The following is a 19,046-nucleotide window of genomic DNA, read 5'->3' as shown; positions in this document are numbered from 1 at the left end:
CCCCAGGGCAGTACCTAATGACAACCACATCACGGTGCTGATTCAAAAAGAATTTGGAATGGAGAGCAAATTTAAAGAAAATATGCAAGTGGTCTGCACTCATGGAAATGAAAAAGAGAAAAGGGAGAGCACGCAGAAGCAGAAGGACATGTAAGAGAGGACCTTACCAGGCTGTGAGGAGCTGAGCCATGTTGAGGACACAGTTGAGGAGGGAGAAGAAGCAGGTGATGGCAGCGCGCTGGTTTTGGCCGTGGTGGGAGCAGAGGACTCTGTGACAGGAGACTCCTTTGCAGCACTGGTTGTTGGGGAAGAAGCCCTGGGCCTCAGGGTTGTAGGTGTGGGGCTGGGGCTGGTGCTGGGAGCTGCTGTGGAGGAGGCTGTGGAAGTGGTGGCAGTGGATGGCAGCCGGGTGCTGAGCGGGCTGCTGGGGGCAGGTGGAGAGCTGGGATGTGGAGAAGCTGTTTCCAGAGGCACTTCTGTGGAGACAGAGGTCCTGGAGGTGCTGCTGATGGAGGTGGTGGCTGTGGTCTTCTCTGTGGTCACAGGTGGCCTCATGTGTGGCACCGTTGACTGTTCATGGGTGAAGGCTGCCAGGAGGGAAGCACAGGTCATTGGTATGTTGCTGGCTTATGGGAAGTTGGGTGGTGTTGACTCCTTGTTTTGAAGGTTTTGTGCTTAGTTATGGGCCAGGATAGGAGGCCTGGTTCCCACTAAATCTGGTTGATTTCGGGTTTGTTTTTTTTTCAGTTAATAAAGGTGTCCATTATCCTAAGTACGTTCCATCCTGTCCTGCTTTTCTTTCATAAGTACTTGCTGTTGACTATTTTGAAGGTTGACCTCTAGCAAGTTATCTCCTTCTTCCTCGAGCAGCTGAGTGGGGAAGAGGTATCACTTGTTTACTGGTACTTTAAAACTGGCGTGCTGCCAACTTCTCTGGGAGGGATCAATGGGAGGGCCATGGCTAGTGAAGGGATATGGATGCATTGGCCAGGGATGACTCTTATCTCTTTCATGACCAGAGCACTCACCTGGTACTACTTTAGTAGTTGGTGTCTTAGCTCTGGTTGGCTCCCTTGCTACAAAGAAAGGGGTGAGAGAAAAGAATGATTGAGTCTTGGGAATGATTCTCGGCAAAGCATGTTGTAGCATCTCCCCATAGGAGGATCAGGATCACAAATTTGGCACGTGGGTCTAAGTGAAAGAACTTTAGCCTGGAGTTGACTGTACACTTTCTTGCCCACCCTCCAATGGTGACTCTTGCACATTGTTCCACGAGGTCATATTTGTTGAATGGCACTTTTTATGGGTGTTCCAGGGCCTAGGCATCCTTTGGCTGGAGATGATGCCTTGGGTTATGCTTCTCACTCAAAATTGTCCTGAGCTGTAAACTGGAAATGTGTTTCCAGTTTCCCTGCCTTTTGTTCACCCCTGCCCCACTGTGCATTCTTAGGGCAGCACTGTAAAAAGAGAGGTGTTTTAGCTTGGATCTTACTGGTAGCTGTAGGGCAGGAACTCCTGGATGCCTGAACCCTCAATAGAGGCCTGTGCCCCAGAGCCAAACCCCTGAAGTTACAGGGAGAAGGATACAGTCAGGGTCATGTGTGGGTCAGGCCCAGCACCTGCTGGTGTCCCGTGGCAATAGCAGGGGCAATTGAGAATGAGTACCAAAAGTGAAGCCTTTGTGGGACATGCTGCTTAGAAGAGAAGGGTGGGAGCTGGAAGAAGGAGGCAGAGCAGCAAGAAGAGCAGGAGAGAGCCTTACCAGGATATGATGTTCCCAGCTGAGTTGAGGAGCGGGAAGAAGCAGATGAGGCTGAAGTGATGGGCAAAGAGGTGGAGCTTGGAAATGTCCTTGTCAGTGGAACTTCTGGGCTGGTGGCAGGGCTGGTCTCTCTCGGGACAGAGGTGCTGCTGGTGGATTTGGGAGGGGTGGTCTGTGTCTGTGTCATGAGGTGCTGCACAGGCTGTGTCAAGGTTGTTCTTAAGTGGGTGACAACTGCAGAGAGAAAAGCACATGTTGATTGAGGGTGGGTCTGAAGGGTGCCTCTGACAATTTGACATGCCTTTTTCTAAAGCTCCTGAGGAAAGAAGAGCCTTGTTGGATGCACATGTTTCCCCTCCCAAGTATTCCAAACTGGGCAAGACCATCATCTGGAAAAGCTGAGGTAGGTGAAGCAGAGTCTTAGGCCAAAGACATCTCTCTAGTCCCTTTTACTCACCTTCTGGGTAGTGCAGAGTGGTTGCTTCCGTTCCCTCACTCTCTGTGGTGAAAGAATGAATATTAGTAATGGTTGGCAGCTGGAATTGCTTGCACAAGAAGACCAATATATATGCACCCCAAGAGTACTTTGTGGGAGAAATGTGGGTTTGGAAAAGAGTGTACAGCTGCCCTCTCACTACAGTAGACTTCCCACCACACACTGTCCCAGCTTGTCAGTTGCTAGTGTAGCAATTCATGTTGTCAAACAGCCTCAGAGGACACTGTCCTTGTTTGTATATCGAGTGACAGACATTCAAAAAGGTTCATATTTTTGGGGGGAGTATTTCTTGCTATGAAATATATAGGGGCAGGGGGAATATGTATTCTGTGGTCTGTGAGTTTTCAAGAACTTGCTTTGAGGCATAGAGATATTTTGTCTTAAATTTGGAGGAACTGTTGGAAGAGAAATTTTAGCTTTAACATCCTATTTTGAGGTCAGATGCTTGCTGCATTGGCAAGATAAATTTCCATTTTAATCACACTTCTTGTCCATGTCCTTTCCTTTCTGTTATCAATATTAAGACCACTAGTAAGAATGCTTGGCTTTTTTATAAGGAGTATATTGACATATGCCTTGTGAGTGATGGCTTCACCTGACAGATGTAAGAAAGTGCTATTTACCTGCTGTTGTTATTTTAGGCTGGCTGAAAGTTGGGCTCTGAGTTGTGGTTTGAATATGTATTGAGGAGGTTGCTGTTTCCCTTTTGGTGGTGGTCTTGAAGGGTGGTGAGGTGACCCCTGCTTGTTCTGTCTCAGTTGAAGCAGCAGTTGATGAGGCAGAAGGTGATGAGGGAGCAGACTTTGGTGTAGTGGCCGTGGTTCTTTTCACTGAGGTAGTCATGGAAGGGGTAGTGATGGTTGTAGTCATGTTCGGTGCGGTAAAAATTGATGTTGTATGTTCTTTTGGGGTAAAGGTAAAAATATAATGTGAGTAACCAATTCATACAAAAATTAAAACCAGATAAATTATAAAGAAGATATTAATATTTTAGAGATAATTCTTTATTTTTCCAATATTTTCAGTATGACTGTTGTATTCATGTTCTCATAAGCTTACTAAATATTTCTGAGGTTACATTTGTTTTCAATTGTTTCATGTCTGTCTCTGTTCTAATTTTCTATATTTTTCTGTATTAGATTTGTTTAATATATAAGTAGTTATCTTTGTGTCACTTTGGCTAAAGTCCATGTGGGCTTTGTCCATTGGCTTTTATTATGTTTCAAATCAGCTACACTTGCAGCTTTATGCAATTTGTATTGAAAAGCTAAATAACATCATACTATAGCCTCCCCTTGCCTCAGTGCACAAATCATCTGTCACAATGTCAGATTTCATGTGCTTTGACTCCTTTGGAACCTGTTTTTACCTCTGCTTTCCCTGACAGCCATGGTCCAAGGTGGTTTATTAGCTGAAGTGCATGTTGGTATGAGGCTAAATGAGGCTCCACAAACCACAGAATCAGAAGGTAATTTGTGCTGGCAGAGTCATCCTCCAGAGAACAGGACTTTGGAAGCCTAGACAAAGATGCTACATTGATACCTGTGTGACTCTGCTTTGGGGCTAGCTTACATTGTTCAGAGCCAATAGATTGGGTGCTCCTTGAACCCCATAAATGAACCAGTGGAAAAGAGGCTGAAGCTGAGCTAATAAAGCCAACTGGAGCTGGGCTTGCTCAATGCTTATAGAACTTCTAATTGTCTATCTCATTTCTCAGATGACTCAGTTTTTGGTTGCACTTTCAACCTAATGCCTATGTCCTGTATCTTTTTATGCACTTTCAAACTACATTTCTGAACATTTCTGGTTTACAAACTTCCTTTCTGGAAGCCTGCACTGCCTGCTTCACGATTTGGAGTCTAATGCTTGGAGGTTGTGTGAATTTGAAATGCATTCCTAGGAATGGCATCTCAATGATGTACAGAGGTTTAGAACAAGCTTATAATAATTTATTTTAGACAATAACACTAAAAACCTACCAGTAGTTGACTTTATTGTGACAAGAGGTTTTGAGGGTGAAGTTCTTGGAACTGTAATTTTTGCAGTTATTGTTGGATTTGTAGTCTCAGGTGATACAGTTGTTGCAGAAGAAGTACTAGGTACTGTTGGAAGTGTGCTCACGGTAGAGCTTCCTGTTACTTTAGGTCGCACTGTTGTTACTAAGAGAAAAAAAATCAAAATTGAAAGATGAGAAATAGTCCTCAATAATCTATTGATAACATATATATTAATGGAATTTTTCTAAAGTAAAACAAGTGTTTTTATAGCTATTAGCAGTAGCTACTATTAAAACCCATTACCTTTTAAATTAAACCTTGAAGAGCTGTTATCCATTGCTTCCTTTGCTATTATGTGCAATGAATACATTAAAGAGGTATTCTTGGAAATACCTTTCTCTTGACTTTAAAGTGAATCTGGCATAAACCCTAGTTCCTATCAGCAGAGATGGAACAATATTCCAATACTCTATCAAATAGTATCCATAATTTCATTATTCACACAACCCACAGAATAAAGTTTTCCAATACCACCTGTCTTCAGGGAAATTAATGGAATTTCTAACAAACTTAAGATCAAGATCTGTAGATTCCTTTCCTGTATCAGGCTATATCCTGTATCAGGGATTTGGTATAGTCAGTCACACCTTTCCATCAAGACTTTCTTCAATTGCTGAAGTGTTATATGGCCAGTCCCTGGTAAGATTTGGCATAAATTTATGAGAGATCCTTTTTGTCATAGAAGGCCTTGGGTTGGCTTAGACTATTAAAGATAATCTAATCCATTCCCTCTGCAATGAGCAGAGATGTCTACAACTAGATCAGGTTGCTCAAATGCCTTTCCAGCCTTAATGGAATGCTTCCAGGTAAGGGAATTCAACAGTCTCCAGGCAACATCTTCCAGTGTTTCACCAGCCTCGTCACAAACAATTTCTTCCTTATATCTAGTTTGAATTGACTCTCTTCTGATTTAAAACCATTACCCCTTGTCCCATCAGAACAGGCCCTACTTAAAAAGTCTGTCTCCATCTTTCTAGTAAGCCCCATTCTAGTACTGAAAAGCCACAAAGAGATCTCCATGGACCTTTCTCCTCCCCATGCTGAAAAACCCCAGATCTCAGCCTTTTCTCACATGAGAGGTGTTCCAGCCCTCTGGTCATTTTTGTGGCCCTCCTCTGTCTTTCTTGAATTAAAGACTGCAGAGCTGGACAGAGCATTCCAGGTGGGCTCTCATCAGAGCAGAGGGGCACAGTGCCCAGTCTTGCCCTATGGGCTGTGCAGCTTTTGATGCTGCCCAGGATATTATGGTACAAGGACATTTTTCATCATTTCACCTTATGCATGTGAAACTGATAATGCTGCTATATCACACAAAAAAGAACATTACTGATTTCATAAACACTTATCAGGACATAATTTCAGTGTGTAAGTTACACAATTGGTCAACTGTGTAAACTAACCTGGTAAAGGTGAAGATGGTTCGGGTGTGGTGGTAACATTTACTTGTCCTGTTACATAAAGGCAAAACAGGTGATATTTGTGAATAAAAACATATTAAAATATCCCAGATAAAGCACATCTCATTGAATTGGATTCCAAGAACTGTGCTAATTACTGAGCTATTCCTGAAAGTATTTAATCTTACATATTTCAGTGGTCAAATTCACATCAAAGAACTTAATTACAAAGAAATCAATACATCTCATTATTATAAAGAACACTAGTAAGTTTTTCCTATCTTTGTTATGACTTTTATGGCTAAGGTCACCTCAGTTTTCAGGGATAGTGGAACATGGTTTTGTATGTAAGGGAGATCACTAGCTGAGATCCTGGTTATCCAAGACAGATTTTTGTTCTTAATTTTTCTTAATTTTATTCTTAATTTTTCTTAAAAAACATTTGTTCTTAATGTTTTTTTTACATCTGCATGAAAATCCAAACTGTCCAGCTAGAGTCTATCCAAAACCTTATTTATTAAGATAGGTTTTCATGGAAATAAGATATATGGTAATAAACCTCAAGCTAATTAAAAAAAATAATCTAGAAACATATTTACTGAGTCCAGTAGCTAAATCTGCTCTTCTGCTACACGTTTCCCTTTATTTCCTGTGAAATGTGTTGAACACCTCTGAGACTCACAGCTCTGCTGAGCCTGTGACTCACACAGATTAGAACACCAATACTGTATTTTACAAGCGGTATAGTAATGGGTTTATTTTGAAAGGAAGTTGTGTTTAGATGAACACTCATTTATGGAGAGATACTAGAAAAATATCTTCTCTGAGTCTGGGCAAAAGTTGTAGTGTGGTTTTCAAGTTACTGTGGAGAAAGAAATGCTGCTTACCACATGGCATGCACCTTTCTTCTTCATGGTCAAAGTATTCATCATGAGAGCAGTTGTAACAGCCTGAAGAAAGGGGAGGAGAAGTTTGTTTTACATTTCTCAGAGAAAGGAATTTAATTTACACTATTTATAATTGAATATATTATATATCTGTTTTTAAAAAAAGGTATCACATTCAACATCATCTATTCAGGTAAGTATTTCCAATGTTGTCCTCAGAAAGAGGTTTTGTCTATGTAGGAATTTGTATATTTTCTCCAGCTTTATCCATTTGTTTAATAAAAATATTAATTTCTCTCTCCACATTTTCTTTCCTAAGTAGAGTGCATTCTTTTGATTTGGTGCAAGTCAGAATTTCTCTTCCAGACAGCCTGAGCTTGATATAATGCTAAATTTAGTACATCTACTGAGTTGATTATGTATTTAAAACACTACTAGTAAGGGAAATATCAGCAAAACTTCTTCAAAAATAACATCAATTAGATTATCATTATTGAACTGTGGCATGACTGAAAACAAACCAAACAACAGCACTGAAACAATTATGTTACTGTTTCCTGGTTTACAGTAGTAGAGATTATTACCTTCAATATTGACATATTTGTAGTTTTGATTTGGACAGTTACAAGGCCTGTAGTGCCAGGTGCATTTGTCATCATCGTAGCCATGGGAAAAAGCATCATCAATTCCTTTTCTTTTATGAGAATTGTAATACTCACAATAGACAGCTAAAGAAAGGACAAGCAAGAGAGAAGATTTTTCTTTTTCAAATTAATAACATGATACTTCCAAAGTACTAGAAGGAAGACAAAATCAATTAACAGTTGGAATAAAAAAACCTTCACTGCAGTGATTAGCTTCTGATGTAAGTATTTTAACTCACAGAAGTCAGATTCTTTTTTGCAAGTACAGTATGATGACATTTCCACAACTTTTCATACACAGTATATTGAAATGTGGAAAAAAATCATCAAAGATGACAACTCTAACATTGATTTGTAGCATGTTCATCCTCTTTTTTTCCTTTGTATTTGCTGTTTTGGAACACCTTGATGTCATTTTCCTGTTTTACAGCGTTCCAGCCAACACAGCTGTGTATATTCCCTTGACATCCACACAGAAATTGATTTCAAATGAAACATATTTTTTTACAATTTCATGCTTTCTCTGCTGGCAAACTCACAGTGCACTATACACTATACACTTCTGCTCTACAATGATAGCAGAAGAAACAATCTGCTTTCTGTGAGCACATTATTTTCTCATTATTCCATGGTAAAAAGAATTAAAATATTTTGGTAAAGTACAGATTTCAAAACCTGGGTGACTGAAGTTAACTCTTTGCCCATGGACAAAATGCAAACTTTGAGGTAGTTATTACTGTTTCCCATGCTGCCAAATGAATACACTGATAATAAAAATCTCTTAAACCTGTTTAAGGAGAGCTTAAGGAAACTCACGACAGAACTCAGGAGTCCTCCAGTCAATGCAGATGCCTTTTTCCAAGCATGCCATGGCGTAGACTGCGATGGCGTCACACATGCACTGGCAGTCCCCTCCAATGTCACACCCACAGGAGTCTCGGACACAGGCCTCGTAGTAGGGCATCCGATTCACCTGCATGGCAAAAGGAAGGGATTCATTTTCCAAGATCAGTTTGTGCCTATCATGCTCTGTGTATATGCGTAGCCACTGCAGCATTATCCACATTTCTCACTGGTTTTCACCACCTGAAAATGTATTGATCAATATCAGGCATCACCAACAGATTGACTAATTCCCAATTCTTAAGTCTTCATTCTTTTTTCACTCTTGTAGTTTTAGCTAATCAGTTAATAGCATACATAGTGTTTGTGTTCACAAAAGGGCTCGTGAAGTGCAAATAAAAAAAAGAAAAAGAAAATTAACGTAAATGTGAGCCATAAGCATTTTTATATGTATTTTGCTGAAACATTTTACCAAATAGAAAATCACCTGTTAGAGCGTGAGCATTTGGAAGAATACGGATTATGCTTATAAATAAAAAAAAGAGAAAATAAATTCTTACCTTATTGTGACAGGCAGAAAAAACATGGCTGTTGATGATGGAACATGTCTTCTCTGCCCATGCTTTACGATAAGGGTTCTTGCTACAGGGGTCCACTACAAAGTACACATCCCCACAGAGGGGATTCTCTTTCCAAGAGTTGACGAATTCCAGCTCGTTTGATGCCACATATTTGCTTCGAGTTTCAAAGTCATCCTTCATGTTGCCATTATAGTTACCACACAAACCACAGATGGTTTCCTAGATTCAATGAAAGTACCAATATCAATTCAGTAAGTTACAGTTCTCACCTTTCCTTTTGGTCACTGACTGTTTCCTGTGCTTTAGGAGTCAATGTCATCTACAAATACTCTCTCATAACATACTTGTGCATGGGTTTCTCCTCTAAACTGTAAACTCTCACATTTAGAGATCAAATTCAAATGTGCAATTGCATAAATTACAAACACTTAGCCCAAAAATTTCCTGAATGCAGTATAGAAATCCCTTAAAAGTTAGCCTCTTGTGAAGATCTCTGCTGTTTTGGAGATAATGCTTAAAATTAATTGCTGGTAGCAGTTCTGGAAAATCTTTGCCATCACAGAGATTCAAGGCAACCATAATCAAATGTTCAATTTGAATGGAGGGACACTTTAAGGAAATTATTCTGCAATACCTGTGTTTCTCTGGAGATCTTGATGAAGAAGTTCATGTGCTTATTCCAAATAAGAGTCATGTTGTATTTTCCTGGGATAATGATATCAAACATCAGGTGAAGGGCATTCTTTTTCACTTTGTATTTTATACCAGGATTTTCCCCAGAGATAGCGAAGGTTTCGTCTCTCAGTATGATTGTCAGATTCTGGAAGAAAATTTATTTGGGAGTTACAACTTACCAAGTTTCAGTATTTTCCTTGCTGAAGTTCAGCTGCTGTGATACTGCAGCAGGAAAACAGTACTTTTTTGATTGAGCAATTCACTGCAGAGTAAACTTAAAAATTTCCTGGCTTCTACATAGACAAGATTCTTGGAGAATGAAACACAACATGAGAATTTTAAAAACCCAAACAAATAGCTATGGCATTTCCTACTAAAACCAAGGCTCTAGGTTTAGCACATAAATCTTGTAAGTGAAATTTTCTCTTAAGATACAGCTAAAGCTTCCAATAAATAAAGAAAACCTGTTTTTAAAATCTATTCAGCTGGATAATGGCAGAAAGAAGAGCTTACCCCAAGGTAAATGCTGATGGATCTGGAGCACGTAACTCCTGATTTCCCACAGATGACATTCTCAGTAACAATTTTGAAAGAGGAAATGGGTCTATTAACACTGCAGCCATCCTAAAAAAATACCCAAAACAAACCACAAGAAGCACAAAGGCTCAGTAGACTGTGCCTGAAGTCTTCCAACTTAAAACATTAAAGTATAAGAAAACACAGGATGCTTAAAATGTCACGAGTAATTCTGTTTTACGAGGCAATGACCTCTGCTTTGCTGGTCAAACTGATGTAACTTCCCTAAAAGACGTATTTATCTGGTACAGAATACAATGACTATTTAAACAATTTTTTTTAAAATATAAAATTGGTCATAATTGCATGAAAATTACGGTATTTTAGAAGTAAAATATTTTCATTCTAAGCATTGAAATAAACATAATATATAGAAACTCAGTAAGTGGTTATAAAGATTCAAAGTGCTGTATTGTTTATTGATGCATCCTAGCACATTTTTGTTAGTCTCTTAAACCCAGCTATTTCTTGGTGCTGAGATGCTGCTGCAATAACCAGAAGGAAGCAGGTTACCATAGCCAATATGTATTCACAGTTGCCATCAAACACAAAACGCTGTCCATCAAAGGTGGTGATGTGGCCTTCTCCATACAGATTACAGGTGGAGGAACACCTTGTTTTCTGAACACATTTCCATTTGCCTTTTGTGCAAGTGCTGGGAGTGAGAACAGAAACCACACTCAGATATCAAAGAAATGCCATCTTCATCTGCTTATTTTTATACATATCCACTTTTATCAATAACATATTCAGATAATGGACTAATGTATACTGAGACCAAGTTATGGTTAATATAAGAACTAGAATTAAAATTTATGGACTGCCTAGAAAATGAATTAATAATAAAGAAGAAACCTTTTTGTACTTTGTATTTTTTGTCTTTTTGTACTTTTATCATTAAAGAAAAAGTATATAAAACCCATTTATTTTTGCTCTTAATGAGATCAGAAATCACTGTTCTGTGTAGTTTGGGGAGTGTTGTTTTGGTTTTTTTTAATAATAGATTAGTAACTGGAAAGGGAATAAAGTACTTTGAGAATGCTGCTAAAGAGATGGGAATCTTTTTGGGGGTGGTTGCTTTTATCTACAGAAAAGAAAGATAGATTTGCCCTCATCTTTACTTAAGTGGGTTGTTAATAATACTTGTCTTTATATCATTTATAGTCACAGGCCCTACTGATGCCTTTATTCCTGGACATACATAAGGCAGAAATTATCCCTGAAGCTGGTACAATGACTCTTATCCATACACATATTATCAAATGTTAAGCTTCTCTCTCTCGTTAATCCCCGTACTCTGTCATGGTATTTCTTCCTTTCAGCTGTTGCCATTTCCTACTCTCAAGTCAGTTAAACACTTATTTTTATGTGACTGTACATTTCAGTAAAACAGAAGATTTGCAATGAAAAACCCTATTATTCTTACCAGATCTCACATTCTGTCTGGATTTGTTCACCTCTTCCATAAGCAAGGCCACCATATTCACATGGACACTCCTCAGCTGGCACACACTTGCCATCAAGATTTTCATAGAGGCCATCAGCACAGACACAGCCTGATTCACACTTTGTGGGTATCTGGGAAAGGCCAACAGATTGCAAAACAAAAAGAAAAGATTGTGAGATGCATTTTATCTTGGATGTGAATGGTGTCAAGAGTGAACCTGTGCCAAGTTCTGTTTGAGCTTGATTTTAGTTTTGTGATGTTCCTTGTATTAATATGCTGTCAGTTGAACTAGTTTCATTGAAGCTGTAACTTATACTTGTGGTCTGAGATACTAAACATACCTGAAGACTGAAAAATTTATCTTCCATCACTACCAGTCTTTCAAAAACAGTACAAAAGAATATTCTTCATATCAAGGAAGCTTATTACAATTTTTCCAATTAGTCTGTTTCCTTAATGTAAGAAAACCCTATTAGGACAGCCCAGATCTTCACCTGGCCCAGGTCTCCTGCATTCTGTGATCAACAGCAGCTAAGAGTTGAGAAAAAATAGAACAGGATGCAGAAACCCCATATTTCCATTGACATGGAGTCACAGCTTATGGAGTACCTGAGCCAGAGATTATAGCCATGTAGTTAATCATCCTTAATGGATTTTTATTCTAATAGAATTTAATTCATTATTTCATGCAATTAATTTCTTTAATAACTTCTTAAATATAGGTACAATTTTTCTGTCCACAGCCTGATATTTAACTACATCATGTAAAATAAAATAATTCCTTCAATTTCACTAGAAGCAATGTAGTCTAGTTTTAAGTAACAACTAGAACATTCTACCTCTCTCAAAAGGATAAATATCCGAGAGCTGTGAAACTCACACATTCAATTCCAGTAGCCAGCATTTGACAGGTAGGGGCACATGCAGCTCCATACTTGTTTTCTAAATTGTCAGAACATGATATGTATTTCTTAGGAGCTTTGCAGTTTTCTAGGAAAAAGGAAGAAAAATTAACATTGAGGAGAAATTAACATAGAAGAGAACAGTGAAGTAGTAATTTTACAAAATAAAGGACAGAAAATATTTCTAAGTAAACAATATCAGACTCCTACCTGCAGGATTTTGAAGTTTGCCTGTGCAACTTAGCCTCCCATTAACACAGTAGCTAGGAAGAAAAAAAAATCAATGAAAATCTCTTCTAAGAAAGAATTTTTGATTTTTTGCAGAATTATGTTATTAAAAATGTTTCTCTCATGTTATGACCTCCTTCCCATCCTTTGAAGTAGAATATGAGTCTTGAATGTGTCTCTTCACTTTTTGTATTATAAAGTAACATCATTTTGGAAAGTGAATGCCTGTTATCACTAATAGGCAATTGTCACTATGAGGATGGCCTATCAAGTTATTCCAGAAGTCTGTCTGGAATATAGCTAAGTACTGTTGACAAAATCTCCTAGTAGGAATAATCAAATCTCAGCTATTATTTTTTATTTTTCTCTGTAACATTTCCAAGCTGAAGGTAAGTAAAATGCTATCTGCTCAGTTAGAATATCTGTAGTTTAGAAAAGGGCAAAAAAGTTGTCTTGAAAAATAAATTTATGCTATTAAAAATAAAGGAGACTGTACTGGTTTGGGCTGGAATGGAGTTAATTTTCTTTTTAGCAGCTCAATGGTGCTGTGTTTTGGATTTGTGACCAAAATGTTGTTGATAACACAATGTTGTTTTAGCTGGTGCTGAGCAGGGTCCCAGCATTCTTTCTCCTCAGGCTGCCCTGCCAGGGAGGAGGCTGAGAAGCAAAGTGCTTTCATTCTGAACAGAAACTAGGAGGGGACACACCCAGGAGAGCTGACCCCACTGACCAAAGAAAGATTCCATACTATACCACATCAAGCTCAGCAATAAAAGCTCAGGTAAAGAAGGAAGAAGGAGGGATGTTCTGAGTTACAGTACTCATCTTCCCAGCAAACCATTATGCATGGCAAATTCATGTTTTCCTGGAAACATCTGAATGGCTGCCTGCTGACAGGAAGTTCTGAATCAATTCCTTACTTAGCTTTGATTGTTCATGATGCTTTGCTTTTAAATAAGCTTCTTGCTTATTATTCATAAAGAAATTTAGTAAACTGTCTATATCTCTACCCATAAGGTTTCTTGCTGTTGTCCTGATTCTCCTCCACTGAGTAAGTAGCTGTGTGGTGCTTGTCTGCTTACTGTAGTTGCCCCTTGACAGAGACATGATGACCCCCTCTTCTCCATTTTCACTTTGTTCTCCTTTAAACTTGACACACTTACCAGGTGATCCCACCAGTCATTGTTGACTGGTCAGGCAGGATGTACTTTCTGTCCTCTAAGTAGCAAGGACAATGAGATTTATGAACACACTCATTCTTGTGGTTCAGGTACATTCCTTTAGGACACTGGCAGCCTTCAATAGGAATATCAGTTGGATGGCATTCCAGGGCTCGGTTGGAGAGTGACAAGCATGTCCTGTCACATGCCTGAGTGTTGTAGCTGAATGTTTGATTGCCAGTGCAAGTAATGGCTATAAAACAAGACAAGAGCGTATGTTAAACTTCATTTACTGATTGTCTTCCTCATAAAAGATAACGTCCTTTTGCTTATTATGTGCTGCTTATTTTGTGCCAATAGTTTCATTGCTTAATGCTTCCAGCTGCTTCTCTTCCTGTGGACGCGGAGCTCTAGCAAAACATTTTGCAGACTAAGACTTAACAGCAAACTATGCAGCTGTTCAGAAGTTTCAGGCAGGTAAAATACCTTACAGCTTTTTTGTGAATCTTGGAATTTAATAATGCAAAGGAAGCTTAGCAGAAGTATCAGTGTATTTTTGAGTAACAGTGAAAACCATGCATGTGTCTGAGTTACAAAATTATAAAATAAAATCTGTAGTCAATTTTCCCTAGTTCTTTCCCATTTTACAGGATAGCTTTATTTTTCTGGCTATTCTATACCTTAATTATCAAGTCCTGGAAGCATCCACATGCTCACCTTAAAGCATATGAATAATCTTTTTCATATAGTCTTGAAATAACAACCCTGTTGAGACAGACTCTAGAAAGGTATCTAATAGTTGGATATTTGTTACCCAATTGCAGGTCTTCTTTCTGATCACTATTTCCTCATTACTCATCTGATGGCAGACCACTAAGAGCTGGTTCAGGTACTCACTGCAATTGTCCATACTGCTCCTCCAGTTCTCAAGGATTAAACCCATGGAGCTGCATGCTCGTGCATATGATCCCAGTGCAGAACAAATATAAGGAAAGGTCTCCTCATAATTACAGGCTTGGTAGACACATCTCTGAAACCCAACACACAGAGAGTACTTTGTTACTGGGGACCAGACATTTGGAAGTGCTAAACCCTGAAGGTATTTGAAAGACATGTGGATGTGACATTTAGGGACATGGTGTAGTGGTGGACTTGGCATTGTTGTATTTATGGTTGGACTCAATGATCTCAAAAATCTTTCCCAACCAATATGATTCTATGCTGAACTACAGAACTGAGTCACACAAGATACATATTACTGCATAACTAAATCTCATGGAAAATATCTGAGTAATTGCATTGCTGATGTAAATAAAATATACTTAGTACCCTAAAAATGCCTTTGTTCATTTGCTCCTTCTCATTTTTAATATTCAAAATGTTTTGTGTAGATTGACAAGTACTAAACTCAATTATGCACATGGTAAAATCGACACTTTACACAGTTAAAGTTGTTGTCATGGACAACTGCAGCATGAGCAAAAATATTTTCTGATTCACAGGGATGGGACTGGTGCCTGTGACCAAACAGACTTTCAGTGTGGTGGAGACATAATTTTCAAAACCAGACCTGTTCCTAAGCTTCTCTGCATTGCTGATTCAATGCGTGGGACACTGTATATGAGTACAATCTGGTTTATATTTGGACTCCCTCTGTCCAACATCCATCATAATAACTTCATACCTTGTAGAAAGGAATAGGGTTCACCACAGCATGGCATTTCTCAAACACTGTACCCTTCTTGGTCAGAATGGAGCAATGAGTCTCAGCAGATATTTCTAATGAAAGTAAACAATAAACATTAAAAAGGGAAAGTTAGGGGGGAAAATGGAAAAGGAAATTTTCAAAAATTTGGTGTTTTAGGCAAACTTTCGGCAATGATGCACAGAACAATAGGACAATTCCTAGCTTGTTAGCTTTCAGAGTCTATTCTTGTACAGCTAGTACAAAGTAGCTCAGTAGAGCTTTTTTTTTCTTTTTCACAATTTATTTTTTTTAAGACCAATAGCAATAGAGAGTTGGGAAGACAAAATCTGGATTTCAGTCTCAGTACTGCTGAGCAAACCTAAGACACGTGTGGACATTGCAGTTTCACTAGACAGATCAAACCACTCTCATTCATCATCTCAATCCCAGATCTGAATTTGTGAGGTTCAATCCTCTCAGTCTCTGTTTCTGTGCAGCTCTCTCATTTCCCTGGTATGGGCTTATGGAAGTGTCAGACAAAGCCAGCTGGAGAGATCAGTTACCACAGCATCATGTACTTACTGTTCAGTTGGCTCAAAGCGCAAGGGTCAGTCTCTCTCTCTAAGGCAGGATGGCAATTTCCTGCCCTCCAGGAATCTACAAACAGGGAGGCTGTCCCTTCAGTGATGTCCATGCTAGTCATGAAGTCATCTGTAGTGTCTCCATTGTAATTGCCACACAAACCTGACAACATCAGAAATGCAAGGGACAGTGGAAATTAAAGAATGCGTGCACAGTGGCCCATGTTTCATTCCATCACAGTGAGACAATTGATTCAGAAGTTCTACATAGAGTGTCAATGACTACTCAGGTCAAGTAGCCAGAAAATGTTGATTATGTACATATTCAGTCACTAAGCCTCTGCCTCCTCAAGTTAAGAGTGTCAGTTTCTAATCAATGACAAAATCATAGAGAAGTTTTTGTCTTTTTTTCAGAAAAAAGTGGTTTTAAATAATGTAAAAAAGAAAGGCCGTGAAAAGCTTTTGAAGTTGCATGTTTTCTTATGTATATTAAATGCACAATGACAAAGAATATGCATTTAGGATTTTGTAAAAGCCAAAGCCTGTCTGTAATTCCCACATAATCAGAATGCAAAATACGCTTGTGTGGCTAATGTTGCTGTGCAATAAACATCTCCATCTGGTGATTTCCAGCTCAGAAGCTTTTAGATTCTTAGGCTCATTGTGTTTACAGTGGTCGTGCACTACATTCAAAGAACTTTGTGCTCCAAGATGCAGAGACCACACAGACTTATTTGTTGCTCCTTCGTTGTGTAGTATAGCACATATTGAAAAAGGCACAGATAAAATACAGAACAGCATTGTGTTATGTATGAAAAATGCGACACCTTTAGTTTCTTTGATTAATTTTAAAGTTATTAGTGAAAAATCAATTCAGTTTCCAATGTTTTTTTTTTCTTTGAATCTGGAGAAGAAAATTGATTTCCTAAAAGATGAATACTAAGTTATCAAAATTATACTCCCTACATTTCCTTTTTTGCAAGGGGATTTGTTTATTTACCAAGTGTTCTGCCTTTGAATTGTGATCCAACTTTCACGTAGGCCTGGAACACAGGCGACGTTTGAACTGCAAGTTCCAGCCCAAAGTTTGTATGCATCTGAACGTACATGGAGGACTGCCTGAAAACAGTGATGTCTCCTGAAGGAACAAGCACGTTTAAAAATAGAGATGTTGGTGATACTGCAAGGTAACAATTTTAACACATATATAAATGTTCTAGCACTCTGTCTACAACTCTTCTCCCACACAAAACTCTCCACAGAGGAACAGATGCAGCAGGAGAGACTTTTAACCTTCCTCTAAAAACCCCTGGTATTAGCAATTGAAAGATGGTGAAAGATGCTGTGTTGTGTAAAAACAGACAATTTAATTTGGATATAACTTATATTCCCCCTTTATTTTTTACCTGATCTGTAAGGCAGCCGCTTGAGTTCATCATCATCAGTAAGGAGATCATTCTGAGAAATCACAATTTTGTCCTGTAAGAAGAAGACATGGAACCAGAAGTAACTATCTTTACAGATGGTATTTATATGTTAAGTTAAGCAGCTGTACTCTTGATGATCTGTGTAAAAGAAAAAAATTTATTCAAGCCTTTTCTTACACTATAACATGCTGCTTTTATCCTTCACTCTGAAAATACCTTCCTGAGTTGATGCAGCAACTGAGATCTTTACTGTGTATACATGAGCAGAAATATATCTTCAGTATTTATCTTCCATAATTTTTAAGTTGAAGCTACCAGCAATGACTTTGAGCACTTATTTTGCTAATCTAGTGATAAAATCCTGGATGGAACCTGTGGAGGGAATACATACCTTTGCAGATTGGTAAATTATAGCACTAAGTGAGGTCTCAGAATGAGAATAACCAGTCTTTTCATACACAGCCATTAGGGTTCCATTGTGTGGCAGGCTGGAACTCTGGAGGGAAATGCAAAAGAGAAGTAAAAAGAGAAGCCATGTCAGTATAACAGTGATTTGTAGAATAAATGTGTATCTTATGAAGTCCTCAGTTTGTGTTCCAATAGGAAACCAAATACTGACTAAAATATATCCATCTGATAGTCTGTTGAAATTACCTTCATAAGAACATAAGTGCAAACCCCGTGGAATCGATATGGCCTCGAATCAAACGTGGTAACAAAAGAGCCTCCTTCCAGTGAACACCTTCCAGGGCAGGGCAAATCTTTGCAGTTCCACTGACCCATCACACATTTACTGCAGAAAACAAGAAATTCTGTGCAAGGTTATTCTTTTCTTCATGCTCTAAAAGCTCACCTACTTCCTAGCAATGAAATATGTTGTTTTTATCACTTATCTCTTTTTGTTTTCTATGCTTTGATTTTCTTTATATACATATATCACTTGAGGTTGCTCATCTTAATTCAAAGTTGCTAAACTCTTGTATGGATTGTCAGTAAACTTTCCGAAACTGTGAAAGGTGCTGCCCTTCGAAAATTGTTTTTAGGCAAAATTTTCCAATGTTCTGGTAAAGGTACTTTTTATTCTGTCATGGAAGTATCTGTTGCTACTCACCAGGTCCTACAAGCTGCTTTCATTGTCTCACCAGGAGCATATGTTTTCCCATTCAGTGTACATGGACACTGGCTGATGTGAACGCATGTCCGATTCTTCGAGATATCATCAAGAACAGTTCCTGCCAAAGAAGATAAACAAAACATTTTTCTCCATCCTCACTTAGCACTACAGTAATTATGGCTTGAGTGCTTTCTGAAATTAGCCTGAGAATGCTATTCTTGCACAGCCAGTGTCCATACTCTGAGATGTAACATGCAGGATATTTTCTCCTAATTAAAATGAAACTGAATATTCACAAGTGACAACAGCTTTTGACTACTTTGTCATATGAAAGCAAAGTCAATTGTCCTATTTTGAAATGCAAATGATAGTAATAATCACGATTTCTGTAATGAATTAATATTGACTAATTTTAAAGGGAATTTACAAAATTCCCATAATGCTGCAGAAATACTCTGAAGCATGCTACCTCTTCCTGGTGTCTGATCAATGTATATTTAAGTAAAGAACTTTAAGCAGATGGCATATCTTTATCCCATCACAAACCATGGTCTTGTGAGGAAAGTGTATTCATAGCTCTGT

General features: G+C 38.5%; 1 protein-coding gene across 1 annotated transcript in view; it reads right to left on the bottom strand.

The window, feature by feature from the left end:
- MUC6 (mucin 6, oligomeric mucus/gel-forming) overlaps nucleotides 1-19,046 on the bottom strand; it is a 44,295-nt gene that overhangs the window by 11,626 nt on the left and 13,623 nt on the right. The window contains exons 9-32 of the mRNA XM_063159541.1: nucleotides 18,462-18,582; nucleotides 18,005-18,143; nucleotides 17,742-17,846; nucleotides 17,330-17,402; nucleotides 16,924-17,061; nucleotides 15,925-16,086; nucleotides 15,340-15,434; nucleotides 14,553-14,685; nucleotides 13,659-13,908; nucleotides 12,478-12,530; nucleotides 12,246-12,355; nucleotides 11,345-11,496; nucleotides 10,432-10,573; nucleotides 9,856-9,966; nucleotides 9,302-9,487; nucleotides 8,647-8,886; nucleotides 8,060-8,216; nucleotides 7,184-7,327; nucleotides 6,600-6,662; nucleotides 5,716-5,763; nucleotides 4,238-4,417; nucleotides 2,220-2,261; nucleotides 1,763-1,996; nucleotides 1,029-1,076 (exon numbers count right to left, since the gene is read on the bottom strand). Of these exons, the coding sequence (XP_063015611.1) occupies nucleotides 1,029-1,076; nucleotides 1,763-1,996; nucleotides 2,220-2,261; nucleotides 4,238-4,417; nucleotides 5,716-5,763; nucleotides 6,600-6,662; nucleotides 7,184-7,327; nucleotides 8,060-8,216; nucleotides 8,647-8,886; nucleotides 9,302-9,487; nucleotides 9,856-9,966; nucleotides 10,432-10,573; nucleotides 11,345-11,496; nucleotides 12,246-12,355; nucleotides 12,478-12,530; nucleotides 13,659-13,908; nucleotides 14,553-14,685; nucleotides 15,340-15,434; nucleotides 15,925-16,086; nucleotides 16,924-17,061; nucleotides 17,330-17,402; nucleotides 17,742-17,846; nucleotides 18,005-18,143; nucleotides 18,462-18,582 (3,126 nt within the window). The remainder of the gene's footprint in view (nucleotides 1-1,028; nucleotides 1,077-1,762; nucleotides 1,997-2,219; nucleotides 2,262-4,237; nucleotides 4,418-5,715; nucleotides 5,764-6,599; nucleotides 6,663-7,183; nucleotides 7,328-8,059; nucleotides 8,217-8,646; nucleotides 8,887-9,301; nucleotides 9,488-9,855; nucleotides 9,967-10,431; nucleotides 10,574-11,344; nucleotides 11,497-12,245; nucleotides 12,356-12,477; nucleotides 12,531-13,658; nucleotides 13,909-14,552; nucleotides 14,686-15,339; nucleotides 15,435-15,924; nucleotides 16,087-16,923; nucleotides 17,062-17,329; nucleotides 17,403-17,741; nucleotides 17,847-18,004; nucleotides 18,144-18,461; nucleotides 18,583-19,046) is intronic.

The sequence above is a fragment of the Melospiza melodia genome, chromosome 6 (assembly GCF_035770615.1).
Source record: "Melospiza melodia melodia isolate bMelMel2 chromosome 6, bMelMel2.pri, whole genome shotgun sequence".
In the NCBI taxonomy this organism is placed as follows: domain Eukaryota; kingdom Metazoa; phylum Chordata; class Aves; order Passeriformes; family Passerellidae; genus Melospiza; species Melospiza melodia.
Note: the sequence above shows the minus strand (reverse complement) of the source record. Positions and strands in the feature narration are given on the sequence as shown.